This window comes from Clarias gariepinus, chromosome 8, assembly GCF_024256425.1.
Source record: "Clarias gariepinus isolate MV-2021 ecotype Netherlands chromosome 8, CGAR_prim_01v2, whole genome shotgun sequence".
Classification (NCBI taxonomy): Eukaryota; Metazoa; Chordata; class Actinopteri; order Siluriformes; family Clariidae; genus Clarias; species Clarias gariepinus.
Window position 1 is genome coordinate 12,387,798 of NC_071107.1, and position 16,849 is coordinate 12,404,646.

The 16,849-nt window shown below is 38.2% G+C and overlaps 2 protein-coding genes across 4 annotated transcripts in view; both read right to left on the minus strand.

Moving 5' to 3' along the window:
• Window positions 1–11,773, minus strand: part of si:dkey-28b4.8 (sarcoplasmic/endoplasmic reticulum calcium ATPase 2) — a 29,967-nt gene extending 18,194 nt beyond the window's left edge. Inside the window, exons 1-6 of one of the 3 annotated variants that reach the window (XM_053501773.1) lie at window positions 11,724–11,773; window positions 7,066–7,185; window positions 6,849–6,866; window positions 4,984–5,066; window positions 4,277–4,381; window positions 3,236–3,374 (exon numbers count right to left, since the gene is read on the minus strand). In XM_053501773.1, the coding sequence (XP_053357748.1) occupies window positions 3,236–3,374; window positions 4,277–4,381; window positions 4,984–5,066; window positions 6,849–6,866; window positions 7,066–7,183 (463 nt within the window). In that variant the 5' untranslated portion in view covers window positions 7,184–7,185; window positions 11,724–11,773. Of the gene's footprint in view, window positions 1–3,235; window positions 3,375–4,276; window positions 4,382–4,983; window positions 5,067–6,848; window positions 6,867–7,065; window positions 7,186–10,666; window positions 11,149–11,723 lie in introns of those variants that run through there. The other 2 variants (XM_053501772.1, XM_053501771.1) reach the window with 2 other exon arrangements.
• Window positions 11,774–12,580: 807 nt separating this feature from the next.
• On the minus strand, window positions 12,581–15,976 carry pold4 (DNA polymerase delta 4, accessory subunit). The gene is made up of 5 exons (XM_053501824.1): window positions 15,869–15,976; window positions 15,483–15,589; window positions 15,263–15,352; window positions 12,934–13,045; window positions 12,581–12,786 (listed from the first exon to the last, which is right to left on the minus strand). The coding sequence occupies exons 2-5, from the start codon at window positions 15,583–15,585 to the stop codon at window positions 12,762–12,764; spliced, it is 330 nt and encodes a 109-aa protein (XP_053357799.1). The 5' UTR covers window positions 15,586–15,589; window positions 15,869–15,976; the 3' UTR covers window positions 12,581–12,761.
• Between the last annotated feature and the right edge of the window lie 873 nt (window positions 15,977–16,849).

Here is a 16,849-nt window from a genome sequence, read left to right on the forward strand (position 1 = left end):
AAAATTTGCAAGCCGGGGTGTTCCTATAGCGAGGGTCCAGTATACTTACAGTACTACAGTAGACATACCAAGAACATCAAAAATTGTCCATCTGCAAGGCTTTCCCAGATCAACCCTCCACCTTCTGCTAGAACCTGAAAACCTTTTTTAATCAAGGTGGTCATGTCTTTAAATATACCACTGTAATGGAAACTACATTATAAACTTTGTAGCACTTTTTATCTTTACTAAGAAGCCATGTACTTTTTTCCAGCACATTTCCAGTGGCTGTACACAGCCTTCAGGGGTGCTGGTAATTTGTAATTATTAGCTTATGCAAATAGAATGTGGAATGTAAACACTACAGAATAACAGAATTGAGTGATATAGCTTATGTTACAACACAGAGAGGCCCGACAGAGAGTCCCAACAGGGAATATGCAAAATAATTCCCTGAAGCATGTTAAGGCAGGAACTATGTAAATGATTATTAAACTAGCTACACTATGTAAACTAAATAAGATAAGTTTATGAGATAAATGTCGACATTAAACTATGCCCTTTACAGTATATAGCTACACTGCAACGGATGACATATTTAGTGTTTTTACATTGCAGACTGCAACATGAACATCATGTAAAGCAGTAAACGTCTACAAATTCACTTTTTAATCCATGAGAACATCATTAAAACGTCTGTCTCAACTTGAAGAGTTTAAACACATAAGCCAGAAACAAAATGCACCATTTACATTTTACTCATGCCTCCCTACATTTTTTTAGGAGTCAGCCAAATGACAACTACACAGTAAAAGAGCCGAATCCACCCAGCACTCAGAACCATGATGGCCGTATTAAAGCACATTAAAAAAAAAAGAATGGCAAACTTATTTTTATTCATGACCTCTGGGATTCCTAGAATAGACCTTCAATAATATGCCTTTAATCACAAGCCTGGGCTTTAACCCGTTCTGCATACACTAAAAGAATATTTTAAACTCACTTAATAGGTTGATATATAATATTTTCAAATATATATTACAAAATTAACACATGCAATTATTCTGGTCAACCAAGCCAGCAAAATTATAGGAATGCTTCACCACTTGCTTAAGAAAACACTGGGTCGTTTTTCAAAAGTGTATTTATGGCCTCCTGGAGATGGACACTTGTGATTATAGTGATCGTGAGCAGGCAATGTTGTCAGGTCTCTGAAAGCAAACAAAAGGCGATCTCATGTAATGGCAGCGATGCTCTCCAGCTGCAACTGCCAGACTGACTCCGAGGGTCTTCAAGAGAATTTTTAAACGCTTTTTCGACTGTTACACTAATGATAGGATAAAAAAAAATGCCTCATAAGTGTCTTATCAACACAGTGCAGCTTCCTGTTTTATATAAAAAAAAATGCATTGCATTGGGGTAGCTCAGTGGTTAAGGTAATGGACTACGGTTCGGAAGATCCCAGGTGCTGATCCCAGGTTCTAACCACACAACCACCAAGTTGCCACTGTTGGGCCCTTGAGCAACGCCCTCAACTGCTCAGATGTATTATGAGATAAAAATGTAAGTCGCTCTGATTAAGAGCGTCTGCTAAATGAAATGTTACTGATTACATTTTTTTAGTATATTTATATATGCAAAATATTTTTCAAATTAGTGTGAAATGCCTTCAAGCATAATAATATATTTTTGCTCTTTTACCAGTCGTATCTTATTCGACTATTACTGGCAAATCTTGAACAATGTTTTGATATTTTGAATATTTGAAGATGCTGTACAATGTTATTTCAACTTGCAGACATGCATGCACATATACTTACTCACTCATCTTCTATACAACTTTATTCTGTATTCAGGGTTGCGGGGAGCCTGGAGCCTATTCCAGGAGTCTTAGGGCACGAGACATGGTGCCAATTCATCGCAGGGCACACACATACACACACTCACACACTCATTCACACACCACGCTAAATTTGGGAAGGCCACTTAACCTAATCTGTGAACCCGGACTCTGGAGATGCAAGGCGACAGTGCAGACTACATTTTAAGCATAATATTAAAAAAAAAAATTCTCAAATCTTGCAATAAAACAAGAAATTTACACTTTAAAATAGTACATAATCTGTTCTGTGAAGTAGATTTAATAATCTCATATTTGGCTTGCTATAATTCTATATTCCATCCATCCATCTAGGAACCTCTGTAGTCTAACTAGGGACTGTGGAGGCCAGTGGTGGACATTGTATTTATTCCCATTTTGTATGACAATTTGGAAATGCCAATTAGCTTACTCTGCATGGATTTGGACTGTGGGAGGAAACCGGAGAACCCGGAGGAAACCCACCAAGCACAGGGAAAACATGCAGACTCTAAGCACACATTAACGATGCGGGAATAGAACCAAGGACCTGGAGGTGCAAAGCAACAGTGCTAAGAACTAAACTACTGTGTCGCAAATTTTATATTATTCTTATTACTATATTTTATATCACCAGTCCTGGAGAGAATAACAGCAGTGCAAGAACTCTTCTATTTTTGCTGCTACTTCAACAAAAAATGTTTACTCTTTTTCATCTATCATCTCACTGACAATTTACTTGCATTACCTCAACTCATTTACCGCAGAGTATCGCATTGTGTCGTGTTGTTGCTCTTGTTTGCACATTTGCACACGCACCTTATTGCTGTCTTTTTGTCTTTCGTATAGTTCTTAGCGGGTTTTTTGTTAATTTAGGTTGTTAATTTATACAACCTTGGTCCTGGAGAAACATTGTTTCGTTTACTGTGCACTGAACTATATATGATTGAAATGACAATAAAAGCCAATCAGTGGATTTCTAAGACAGTCCATGTGTTGTCTTATACTATTTAAGACAAATGATACTCTTTATTTAAAAAACATTTTGAAATGTAAAATTCTGACACAGGAGGTACTTTAGTGCAACCTTTTGGCAGTGTACATCATGTGCACTTATATAATTTCACTAAAATGTATACATTAATACATAATGTGATGTTGATCAAAATAAATGAATAAAGAATCAAAAGAATCAAGCATTACTATTGAAATTCATGTTAAAATTAAATCATATATTTAAGAATAGTTACAAATATTTGACCAAACATTCATTCATTAGATTGTCCTCTTGCCTGTGTTAGCATTCTATTCTCCTAAATTTATGTTCTTGGTAATCAGACAGGGTCTTCAACACACACACACACAGCAGAGGATAGTATGTGCAAATTTTCTGCTTACCTGCCACTTCCACAATGTCACCAGGCACAATGTCTCTGGCTCGGACTCTCTGTACGCTCTTCCTGTCCTGTCTGTATACCTTCCCCATTTCTGGCTCGTATTCTTTCAGGGCTTCAATGGCATTTTCTGCATTGCGTTCCTAAACAAATATACAGTAATGATGTACTTATATATATGACATATATATGTACAATTATTGTTCACTTTAATATAAACACTTGTACCCTGTACAGTTATCCGGTTGTGTAATAGCAGCACAATGCATATGATCATGGAGATACAGGACAACTGTCTTACTTTTTCACAACAAACTACTTGGCAATCAAAATATTTGTAATCTCAGTGACTTCAGGTAGGATATGGTTGTTGGTGGCAGATTTGGCTGGTTAAAGTATTTTAGCATCTGCTACTCTTCTGTGATATTTTTACACAGACCCATCTTCAGAGTTTGCACAGAAAAAAACTAGTAAGCCAAAACATCTTGTTAATGAGTGAAGATAGAGTAGAATAGTTGGGCTGTTTCTACAGAACAAGTCCATATTTTATCTGATCTTTATCAGTCCAGTTCGGGTAAAGCCAGTCTGCCTTCAGGTTCCTGGTCTTCCCTGATTGAAATGAAACCAGATATGGTCTTCCACTTGGTGAGTGTAAAGTTTTCTGCATCCTGACATACTTGTAATAATGGTGGTTATAACTGAAGTGAAACCAGATATGGCCTTCCACTGAGGTATTGTAGCCTTCTTTGTCAGCTAAAACCAGTCTCGTCATTCTCCATCATTAAGGTTCTTCTATCTACAGTAGTGCTGCTCACTTTTTTTGTTGTTGCACCAAATCTCTATAAACTCTGCAAAGCATTGTGTGGAGAGATCACAAGAGATTAAAATCTTCTGAAATATTCAAACCTGGCTTCAACCATGCTACAATCCGTCACATCCCACTTCTCTCTATTCCAATGTATGATGTGAACATTAACCGAAACACTTGGCCTGCATCTGCAAGGTTTTATGCGTTGTGCTGCTGCCACATACCTGCCACACCTACCTGCCACACCCCCACGATGGCGTTAGCAATAAGGATGAGGAGGATTACAAAAGGCTCTACGAAAGCAGTGATGGTGCCCTCCCCTTCTTCAAACCAGGCCAGAGTCTGACAGACATGAAATCGAATAAAATTCAAACTCAAATATTATTTGCCAAGTGCACAGCCATACATAGTATGATATGCAGTGAAGTGCTTATATGACTGCCCTTGAACTAAAATGGAAAGATTTCACTACAGTAAAAAAACAAATCCTAAAAAGATAGAATTTCCAATCAAAAATAAAAGAAATTACCAATAATGTACAGATTTACAAAAGTTACCAATAAAATAGAATTAAACTAAACCCTATATTAAAAAAATCTAAAAATGGTAAAGAATATGCAAAGTGTAATTGCAAACTGAAAAAGAAAGAAAGAAAGAAAGAAAGAAAGACAGAAATACAGAAGAGAAAAGATACGGTGTGTGGGGATGACAGCAGCAGTATGACTGAATCATCTACAGTCCTTCCCGAAAACATGATGAATAATGCAGAAAGAGCACAAGTGTATTATAGTCAGAATATACTGTAACAATTAGCAGATAATGCTCATGATGGTGCTCGTTAGATTACTAAATGCACAGTAAAAGAGGGGGTTGGTTTGGTCGGTTAGGAGGAGAACAACATTTCAGCATCACACTTGTTATGTGTTGGTCCCATTAGTGCTTACAAAGGAAATGCAGGCTGCCAGCAGCAGAATCCGCACGAGCAGATCCTCAAACTGCTCCAGCACCAATTCCCACAGAGACTTCCCTGTAAATAAGGAGAGAGGGAGAGACGGGTTGATTTAGGAGAACATCAACAAAGATCTCTCTTCTTCCCTAGAAAATCAGAGAAACCAGAGCAACAAAGACACTTTTCAACATAGTTGCTGTGTTTATATGTTGAGTCTAAATTAGCTATTTAGGTGTATTACTGTGGGTTTGTTACAGTATTATACAGGTGGGGTTTCACAGTTTGTAATGGTGTACGATACGACAGTTACCTCAGCATTGACTTTTAAAGCACAGATTAAATTGCTGATCGATTTCCTATTTCCCAAGAAACCCGTAACCCACGTCTCTGGACTTGCACCGTGTTACATGTTATGTTTCTATCTCTACTGCCACTTCTAGCTTGTTCCTAACCTTATCAAACACTGCACACTCCTTTCCTTGCCGGCACTTCACACCCTAAGTTAGACCTTTCTTAAATGATTGATAGGTCACTGTGTGACAAAATCATTCCTTTGAAATTGGTCAGGTACAAAGACCGGGCTGAAAATTAGAGCCAAAAACTTTCCAAGTATGAGAGCCAAGAAACTCCTTAGGGAACTATTTCTCATGACTCCATTTAAAAGTCTGACTCTTTGAAAGCTAAATATATAGAAATGAAGCAGGCTCAAAACTTTTGCACATACGGTATACACTGTACAATATGGTGCAAAAAGATGTACTGAAGTTTTTATAATAATGTTCGCTTTCATACTTGGGTGTTTTAATGGTCTATTAATGCACTGGCATTATGTAGGGTATCACTAACGTGATTTTAAGCTGAAGGCATAGACTCTAAACCTAATGCTCTTAAAAGCATGCATTTTTTAAACTAAATGGCCAAAATCAGTGGACATTTCATCTTCACACCCATTCATAGTTCTTACCTAAACTGTTACAACAAAATAGAAGCACCCAAGTGTATAGGATGTCTCTGTGTGCTGTAGCATTACAGTTTCCTTCACTGCCACTAAGGGGCACAAACATGTCCTACCGTTACAATCTTGCTCTGTACAGTGTGAGATCTATGCTACATGGTTTGCCAAGGTTGGAGTGGAAAAACTCAAGTGGCCTGCGCAGAGCCCTGAACCGGAATGCCGACTGCTCCCCAGGCCGACTCGACCCGACATCAGTGTCCAACCTCATAAATTCTATTGTGGCTAAATAGGCAAATCCCTACAACCACTCTTTAAAATTTATCTGGAAAGTCTTCCTAAAAGAAGGAAGGTTACTATATGAGCCAGACAAAATCTTTAACGAGATGCTCAAAAGAGGTGAAGGATTAAAAAGCATCATATCAGCATTGCTTTAAGAGATTTATACAAATTCATTCAGGCCACACATCAGCTCAAATCCCTAACAAAACCTTTAATTATCCAGACAAATCAATAGGCCAGGCTTTTAAAAGACCAAACACCATATTCTGAGTTAAGTTACAGTACATGTCAGCAGCAAAGATTGTATTTTGCACTTCTTTATTCAGACCTCAGACATGAGGGGTGCAGCTTGAGTGAATTAGAGGCATATCTTAGTTACATGTGATACTGACGATGATTTCATTATGATTAAAGCTTTACATTTTTGCATGGTGTTTTTTTGCACAATAAAACATGAGGAACAATATAAAAAATATTAGGATGTAAATATGTGAACTGAAAAATCGGACTTAAGCGTGTACATAAAGAACATTTACTCATATAAATACTCATATTAATAAATATTATTGGACTTGAGTAGCGACTTAGGAAAATGTTAGAATTCCTTATCATCATCAGTTTCTTACCTTCTTCTGCTGGTAATTCTGCATGATGAATTGAAAAATCCAGTTAAAAAGAAAAGAGAAGAGTTTAACATTAATTTCTGTCCATTACATTGCTTATCATGTCTTATACTTCACATTCATCAATGTATGAAAACCATTAATGATTAAATTCGTTAGAACTTAGAGTGTTTGGATTGTCTAGAACAGTATTATAGTTGTATGTGTAAAGATGATGTACCGTTGGGACCCCATCGCTCACGATTCTTCCTCAACTGCTCACTGCTCAAACCTGTGGACTCGTTCACTCCAAAGTACCCCAACACCTCCTCGACCGTCTTAGTATGGGCATTGTCCATCCCTGTGGGTGAGGAGTTCATACATTCAGAAATCACAATGCTCCTTCTTTTTTTCACGTTATCACTTCTTAGTCATATAAGCAGTGGAAAAATGATCTGATTGATTGACATCTGATTGACAAAGCCAAATGACCTTCACATAAAAATATAACATGCATAAAAGATTTTTGTAATAATAATAATAATATCAAACACAAACACTAGATGTGTAAATCTTTCATTTAAATAACTGAAAAGTATCCTATTCATAAGACTGTACATTTACCAGCTAACCAGCTTGCCTAGCTATTTTGGCATAATCTTACCATTACCATTGCTTCATCGGTAGGCCAGAAGATGTACTTTTATTTAAAGGAATAAACACGTAAACCTACCTGACAACCAAACCTATGCTTTCCTTTAAAATAAAGAAACAGTAAATATGCAATTGGTGGATTGCACCCATGTTCAGTTCATCTTCCAGTGGAAAATTACCACCAGAGCATCACTGCTGACCAGATATTATTTCGGTGATGGACTATCTGACGCTGCAGTTTGTGTGTATGTGTGTGTGTTGCACCAGCACTAACGTAAGAAGTGCACTAGAAATTGCTGTAATTCAAGTTATTTGTAAGTCAACTGGCCAGAACAGATCTACTCTGATAGACCACCTTGGTGGTCTACAGTTAGGTTAGGGCACAGTGTGTGTTGATCCACACTGATCCATTAGTCACTAGCCAATTCCTGCCTTCTACCTAACACTAGGTAGAAGGCAGGAATACACCCTTCATTTGACACTTGTGAACCTTAGATGTGCTTAAATGACACATGCATTTATACTGAGGAAAAGTAAGGACATGGAGTTGCCAGCATATGGAGGAGGAACCTGAAGAACCCAGAGGAAATCCAAATAAACATGGGAAAAACAGATGAAACACAGACACAACAGCAGTCAAACTGAGAACCCTGGAACTCACTTCCTTGTGTTGCACCGATGTTAGGTGCTGTGTTGTCATGCTCCCATTGGAATCTATAGTTTATGTTTATAGATACTAGTCTTGCTACCACAGAAGCACTAGATACTTTTGCTTGGCAAACATTTTTTGCCCAGCAGTGAGACGGAGGCATTTAAAATATACTAGGATGAGTAAAAAATTATCCATACTCTGGCGGTACACTTTATTATAATTATCTTTTAGAAAAAACAAATACATAATTTTTAGACAAATTATTCTCCTTGCTTTCTTAATACAATTGTCCATCTTTCAACAAGCTTTTATATTCACTGATTTAAAAAAAAAAATTAGGCTGAGCTGCGAGCCACAAATGTACTGTACTGTTGTCTTCACGTCTTCACCAGAAGTAAATCTTCAATTTCGTAGGGCTGCTTTCAGGGGACCAAACAAGTGATGGTCAGATGAAGTGCGAACAGGGCTACAGTATGGGGAGGATGTGTTAACACAAAGGTTTTGCAGAGTGTCAACTGTTATGGACAGAAGTGTGAGGACGTGCATTGTCATGCAAGATCACAACGGCCCTCGATAGTAGCTCCCTGCGTTTAATCCGAAGTTGATTCTTCAGCTCTTTGAAAAACATCTCACTGTATCGAGCACTGTTGATTGTTAAACCATTTTCCTGATAGTGTTTCAATACTGGCCCTTGAGGGGCGTCTGTGAGCTCACGCAAGCGGAAGGAGTGGATAGTGGATTATGCCGCCCCCAACGGTGTGTGAGCGAGCAGTTCAAAAAGATGCACTCGCCTGGCGTCACGTGGTTCAAAGTAAATACGTGAGTCTTCGCCCCTTCCAAATGTGTGGTAGTAGCCTTAATGTGGGAGCCCCCTAGTGACGGGGAGGAATTGGATACAACTAAACCAGGGGGGGGGGGGGGGGGGGGGAGTGCAGTCATCTCTTTCCCCAACCATGCCATCTACATGTCTATGCACATGTCAATCAACAAATATACAATATCTCTGTCAGGACATCTGTACCTGGGTGCCCTGGACTCTCCATCCTATCAGATGTCCCTGGTACAATTCTAGCAGAAGCCAACCTAAGGGCATCCTATCAAGAGCCTCAACCATTTGAAAGGGCAGAAGCTCTATTTCAAGGCTCTGTCAATATATCAAGCTCCTCACAATGTTACAGAGCATAACGCAGCATGCTTGTAAATTAACCTTATTTTTTGCTGCCAGTACTCACAACTTTATTTCTTTTGGCCAGTACATAAACACAGGGGAGGATAAAGATGTAGTGTTTGCAAAATGACCTATGAGTCTGCAAGCCTGATCTCCTAGGAATGAAACAATGAATAAACGAATACATTAATATTTTGATATGCTATAATATTATTATGGTGGCATGGTGGTGCAGCAAGTAGGGTTGCCACCTCACAGCTTCAGGCACCCTGGTTTAATCCTGTTTTGCATATTCTCCCTGCCCCATAACGATCCCCCCCGGGTTTCTCAAGGTTTTTTGTCCTAATTCCAAAAACATCGCATGGAGATGAGTAGATGAGACAGAGTGGCTTAGTGGTTAGCACTGTCATCTTGCACCTCTAGGGTTCGATTCCCGGCTCGGAGTCTGTTTGGAAGGAGTTTGCCATGTTCTCCCCGTGCTTGGTGGGTTTCCTTCAGAGACTCTAGTTTCCTCCCACAGTCCAAAGACATGCAGATTATTAATTGCCCGTTGTGTGTGAATTTTGACCGGAAGTCCTACCACGATTGTAGAAATGGGAATAAATTCAATGGTCACCATTGGGCTTGGGGAAATGTTGAACTACAGAGGTTCCTAGATGTCTGTTCCCCCATGTTTCAATAAGTGTTTGGGTGTGTGATGCCCTGTGATGAACTGACAGCCCATCTACATCCAGTGTCGTCGTCCCCCAGTCCCCCCCCCCACCCCACCCTTACATCGCCTCACTCCCCGGGACAGACTCCATACCAGACTGACCACACCACTGATCAGGATGAAGCGGTTAATGAAGATGGATGCATTTATTAGGCAGCTATAACCTCATTAGAAGTGCCTGGTCTGTTCTCTGCAGCTCTCCTCCTCTAGTGCACCTGTTACCTCCCAGGACAGGAAATCAGACTGTTCACTTTGGGCTAAACTAGCAGAACTGAATGAAAGAGCTGTCTGTCTATATTTTTATCTAGAAGATCTAAGCGGAAAAAAAAAGACTTTATGAGAATTTAATAAATCCCGGCAAAATGTCGCTGCTATAACACCGAGCGCTAACCGACTCTCAGCACTGCATCGGTCTGTCGCATGACTCTGAAAAATGTAAACATTATTACTGACCTGATACACAGCAGACATGATTTATTTAAATTCCAGGCATGTTTGCCAAATAGTGACCTTTAAAAAACGACAAAATTGCCCTGCTAACGCTAACGCACGCTATATAAAGTAATAAAGGCGGGTTAATATTTTCCCTGTGCGTGTGTGTATGAGAGATTTCTCAGCGTTAGCTAGCTGGACGGGGTGCAGAAAAGTGTACTCACCACTTCAGTTATTCTCGCTTCTTCTGCAAACCGATGAGCACCGTTACACCAGTAATCTAACACACCAATATCACCCAAAAATCCTCAAACTGATTGCTTGTATTTTACCTATGAAGCTAGTCGGTTCCTGATTCAGCAGCGGTCCGGAGGAAAATCCTTTTCAGCTTCTATTTCCCAGAAAATTCTGCATGATCATATTAAAATCCACAGGCAGAATTTAAATCCACGCATTATTTTTTTTTTTCAGTTAATGTTTAGTCAGAGTACTACGTTTCTAACTGTAAAATAATCGTATACGATCAGAAACCCGACGCTTTTGATCTCCCTCTTTCTCCAATCTAATCTAAATGAGCAGCATCGTTTTATTCAGTGCCAGGCCACAGGATGACATTATTAACATCGCGTTCTGTCGCAGGACCGCCCGTCCAATCAGCATGCAGAAAATCAGCCCGTGAAATCGAGCGAACCAATTGCGTTAACCGGTTACATTGTAATCCCGCCTCCTGGTTCTTTTGCCGTTCGAGGGCAGGGACTCTGTTTTACCCGAACTGACTGCTCGTGTTACCGTAATATACCACTCTTAGCTGTTTCATTGTTTTATCGTCATCATTCTTCTTCTTCTTATTATTATTATATGCGACACACACACTCTCTATGTCCGTTTTAAGTAGGACATTTCAGAGCTAACATTTCCCAAGCGTGCGTCTCTAACACGAGGGTTGCCAGATTGCAGCGATTTTCATTAATGCAGCATCAATCCCTAAAATTGCCGTATTTATCTATCTAATATGTCTGCGATAAATAACTTCCCGTGTAGCACCCGTTAACACGTAAACCCTGTCCTCATTATATTTGTGTATTATTAAAAATACCAAATACACAAATCTATGTTTTAGATTAAAATAAAAACAACCTGGCAACATAATGCAGCGTCATACAATTCGTTGCATAAACATTCTTTTTTTTTTTTCTTTTTACATTTTATGGTTATAACCTAGAACTGAAATTACCTTAATTGGTATTATACGTTATAAAGCTACACATCATATCTCATTACCCTGAAATATCTGTTACCACGTTGTTGTGAAACCCCTACGTTGTAGTGAAACCAGAAGTCAGATACGTAATAATAATCAGTTAAATGGAGGTCACTGTTGTGTGCGAGTGTTAAGGTGTCACGTGATCTCCGTATAAACACACCTGTTCCTTGTAGTCCCCAAAACAAACATACGTATAAAACCAGCCTAGTGAATACTTTTATCCGATTCTCATTTTGATCCATGTGTGTCATCTGATTTAAAAAAATACATTATTGTCAGTATAATCTACATATAAGCGTGAGTAGGAAATTGTGCTTCAGGCCCAATCTGACCCATTTTCAATTTGATCTGACCCAAGGAACCAAAATTATCTGTCCTTATATATGTTGCTAATTACTATCATACTCTCTGGAGAATTCATTCTCGTATTGCTGTAAGCCTATATTTATAAGACCATGCGTTATACGCTTCCTGTTGAGAGAACTCTGCTTTTTTTGTCCTTGCTCTTTTTTCTCTCTTTCCATGATGAAAGCATAAATAGCTGTCATCCTGGACCATCACATAGGCCATGCTGACTGGTCTGGCTAAGGATGGATGGAGAAAAAGCGCACTGCTGGATTGAATAAATACTGAAGCTGTAGAAGAAAATTTTTAGTAGTTTTTGATGTAGCAAACTTTCTTACCTGCCAACATATTAAAGCTCTAGTTTATAGTTTCAATACACGGGGACTTTAAAAACACTGAATAGAATCTAAGAATATCAAATGTGTGAACAGTTCACAACAAAGACAAGGATATAATTGTTGGTATGGTGGAATACTAATGCAAAATTACTATATGCAATAATTTTAATTAAAATAAAAGATCAAGAAAATTAAGAAAAAGCTGTCTTTAATAAAACCCAGCTTTATAAAAGTGTAGTGTAAAAATTAGCAAGCACTTACAAAAAACAAAGCAAAATAAAAAGAAACAGGAACATTCACTTATGAACAACCACAATATGCATGATAATCAGTTCTTCTCACTGGTGTCCCATTTTGTTTACCCATCTTTCTTCATAATGGGTAGTCACTCCAGAGACTGAAACAAAACAAAATTCAGACGTCAGACTATGTTTGAATTTGGCCTTGTCCAACATACAAAGTATTATTAACCATGTGTGTGTGTGTGTGTGTGTGTTGACATGTCCTGATGTGAAATGAATCATTGTTAGTGACTGTTCAGCACCTGTATGTGTACTCTGTGTCTGTACTCTCCTTCAGCAGTACGTCTTTAATCTCCTGGGGTGGGTTAAGGCCATGCAGAGCTGCCCTCTCCCACCTCTGCAAGCGACTGATCCCTGCACACATGTGTACATAAAAGAGATGAAAGATTGTCAGGGATTGTGTGATGAGGTAAAATATTAAATAAATTTTTTTTTTTATACTTTATTGCTCATACTGTTCTGCTTATAATTCAGCTTTCATAGTAGCTGAATAATTCATAATACTTACTGATTATTTAAACAGTATCATGTGTAATAGATACTAGTGTACTGAATTAATTAACTTATATATATACTTATACCTATATAACATTTTATCACAGTAAGATATATACGTTGATGATTACAATCACATTGTAGGATTTTTAATAAATTTATATGCAAATTATGGTGGAAAATAAGCATTTGGTCAATAACAAAATTTTATCTTAATACTTTGTTATATACACTTTGTTGGCAATGACAGCGGCCAAAGGTTTTCTGTAAGTCTTCGCAAGGTTTTCACACACTGTTGCTGGTATTTTGGCCCATTTCTTCATGCAGATCTCCTCTAGAGCCGTAATGTTTTGGGGCTGTCACGGGCAACACAGACTTTCAATTCCCTCCAAAGATTTTTTATGGGTTTGAGATTTGGAGACTGGCTAGGCCACTCCAGGACCTCAAAATGCTTCTTACGAAGCCACTCCTTCATTGCCCGGATGGTGTGTTTGGGTTCTTTGTCATGCTGAAAGACCCATCCACGTCTTTAATGCCGTTGCTGATGGAAGGAGGTTTTCACTTAAAATCTCACATGGCCCCATTCATTCTTTCCTTTACACGGATCAGTCGTCTTGGTCCCTTTGCAGAAAAACAGCTCCAAAGCATGATGTTTCCACCCCATGCTTCACAGTTTTTTGCTCACATTTCTTGTGATAATTTTGACCCCACGGGGTGAGATCTTGTGTGAAGCCCCAGATCGAGGGAGATTATCAGTGGTCTTGTATGTCTTTTATTTTCTTATTATTGCTCCCACAGTTGATTTCTTCACACCACGCTCCTTACCTATTGCAGCTACAGTCTTCCCAGCTTGGTGCAGGTCTACAATTTTATCATCTTAAAGAAGAAGTTACAGGTTTGTGAGAGCCAGAAATCTTGCTTGTTTGTGGGTGACTAAATACTTATTTTACACCATAATTTGCAAATAAATTCTTTAAAAATCCTACAATGTAATTTTCTGGATTTTTTTCTTATTTTGTCTCTCATAGTTGAGGAGAACTTGCACAATTGGTGGCTGACCAAATACTTTTTTTGCCCCACTGCATAGACAGATTTATTAATTTCATTATTTGTTTATTTACTAATGTACTTTTTTCATGATTTATTGATTTAATTAGGTATGTTTTACTATTATTTTATGGTTGATAGTCTTACATGCAGCATGAAATAATTATATCTGTTAAAATAAAATAAATAAATAAATTATCTGTCAGTCACCCATCAAACTGTGGTTGGGCTCTAATGGTGATTGCTTTGGACTGCTAGCAAGATATCAGCCAGCTCACACTGCATAATCTTTTGGTTTAGGCTTCAGAAAAATCTGATAACCAGTGATCGAAATGAAAGATTAGATACTAAAAATAAATAAAAAAGGAAGACATGAGTCACCTGCCCACATTGAACATGTGATTTCTTAATGCTGTTCAGGGGGAAATTTGTGTTATTAGATAATGTAGTAGTTAGTGCACATCTATGCTTTCTAATGAAGGGTTTTTTGAAGTTTTGGTCCAATTCCCACGAAAGTTTTTTTGAGAAAAATGTGTGATGTTGACAGACAATGAAGACTGCCAACACCAGTGCGAGGTGACAGACAGTGATTCCCACGACACAATAAAAGTTGACAAAATCTCAATAAGAAGCAATAAAAATCAATAAGAAACTAAATATTTTATAAGTTTAAAATTTTTAATAATCATTTTTAAATGTCTATCATTTGATAAAAATATTAATTTATTAAGTCTAATTATTATAATTTACTTATTTAAAAGTGTCTCATTCCACCCCACATAAACAAATGGAATAATAGCAAAATAAATAGCAAAATGCAACAGGGCTGTTATACTATCTGTCAGCACTTTAGGAATGCTGCCTGTCTAATCAAATTAGTGGACTGGAATGAACCGTTGTATAATAAGCCTTTTTTAAATAACGAAATAATAAAATAAGGCTGTTGACACCACCTTTTACATTTAACATGTTACAAGTAAAGCCTTGGGGTCCAAAATAAGTGTGCATGTAAAAAATGTCCTTAGTCACCTGTGCATGGGCCGAACTGCCAGTCCAAGTCAAACTTCTTCAGCTCCTGTAGATCATTCTCTCTCTCACTGGTCTGAGGAGGTTCTACATCTAAAGAGGTATAACAGGGTAATAACATAACTATTAACCTCATATAAAAAGTAAACTGTTTGTTTTTGCACATTTTTATATTTTTATGAACATGCACAAATATATATACAATGCACACACACAGGCTGACCTGCAGCTGGAGGTGATGGAGGTTTCTTATCTCTTCTGTCACTTCTTTTTGCTTTCTTTAGTACCTTGAATGTATCTGTGATGAGGCCACGTTTGGCTGTCATGTCTCTATAGAGCAAAATTCAAAAACTGTATTAATCATTTACCAATGGACAACATTGCAAGACTATTTTAATATTTTACAGCATTTAATCTTAGTAAATCTAATCGAAAGTTTAAAAACTTCAAATTAACACTACACAGTCTACAGCGTAGTGGTCTAGTGGGTTTCTATGTACTGTACAGAAAGACAGGACAGCTGGGACAGCCGATAACAAAGCAATTGTACTTGCGCACACACTAAAAGTAAAAAACAAAAGGTAAAGTAAAAACGTCTGTATGACCTACCTTTACGTTTGTCCTAAAAAGCAACTTCAAACGGTTTATTGCTGTCGGTGGAGATCGCCTGTCTGCTGTTTTTAATTCTGTGGTCTGTTCATTTACAAACAAGGAAGAGATTATGCGAACTGCGTCATGACGTTTCATTTGCATACGCGATGACGCATACGTCTCCACACGCTGTTGATTTTTCGCTGCATAATTTGGAATCGACTCCGATTCTGATTCAACATGGTGAGTCAATTCATTACAATCTCAGCCTTCTTTTTCTATAAGTAAAGCAGAAACTGTGACTTTACTTATAGATCTTATATGTGTTTGAAAATCTTTCCACTAGAACCCCAAACAAACTGAAAAAATAGGGTTTCTAATCTTTTGCCACTGACAAAGAGACAGTACAGCTAGGACTATTTGGGGACAAAGTTAAAGAGGTCAAAATAAGATGTTTGGACATGTGCAGAGGAGGGACGAGGGGATGGGAATAGTAGATATGGAGATGCCAGGCTGGAGGAGAAGAGAAAGGCCCAAGAGGTCGTTTATGGATGTGGTGAAGGAGGACATGTAGGAGATTCGCATGACAAAGGAGATGGGGGTAGACTGAGTTAGATAAATACAAATAAGCCTTGCAAATGCAGGATTAACAGTTTGATTTCTGCCAGTGGTCTGAGCCTTTTTTTTTGTCAGGTTTCTTCCCACTGACCAAATAAATGCAGATCAAGCTAATTGTGTTCGCAAATTGTCCACAGTGTTTGTGTGTGTATGCCCTGTGATGGCTTGGCACCCTGTCCAGGGTGTACCCCACCTTGTGCCCTAAGACTCCTGGGTAAAGCTTCAGGACCCTCTGGACCCTGTAACGTGATACGCGGTATAGAAGATCAATAATAAAATACCTACAAATATATTAATTTAATCATGTAATTGAACGTATGATGCCTTGGTGGCTTAGTGGTTAGTACTGCTTGGTAGGTTTCACCCAGGTACTCCGGTTTC

Coding starts and splice junctions, on each gene's coding strand:
- pold4 (XM_053501824.1), bottom strand. CDS start 15,585: ATGACAGCCAAACGTGGCCTCATCACAGATACATTCAAGGTACTAAAG. Junction 15,353..15,482: donor TCCATCACCTCCAGCTGCAG/GTCAGCCTGTGT, acceptor ATACCTCTTTAG/ATGTAGAACCTCCTCAGACC. Junction 13,046..15,262: donor GCAGTTCGGCCCATGCACAG/GTGACTAAGGAC, acceptor ACATGTGTGCAG/GGATCAGTCGCTTGCAGAGG.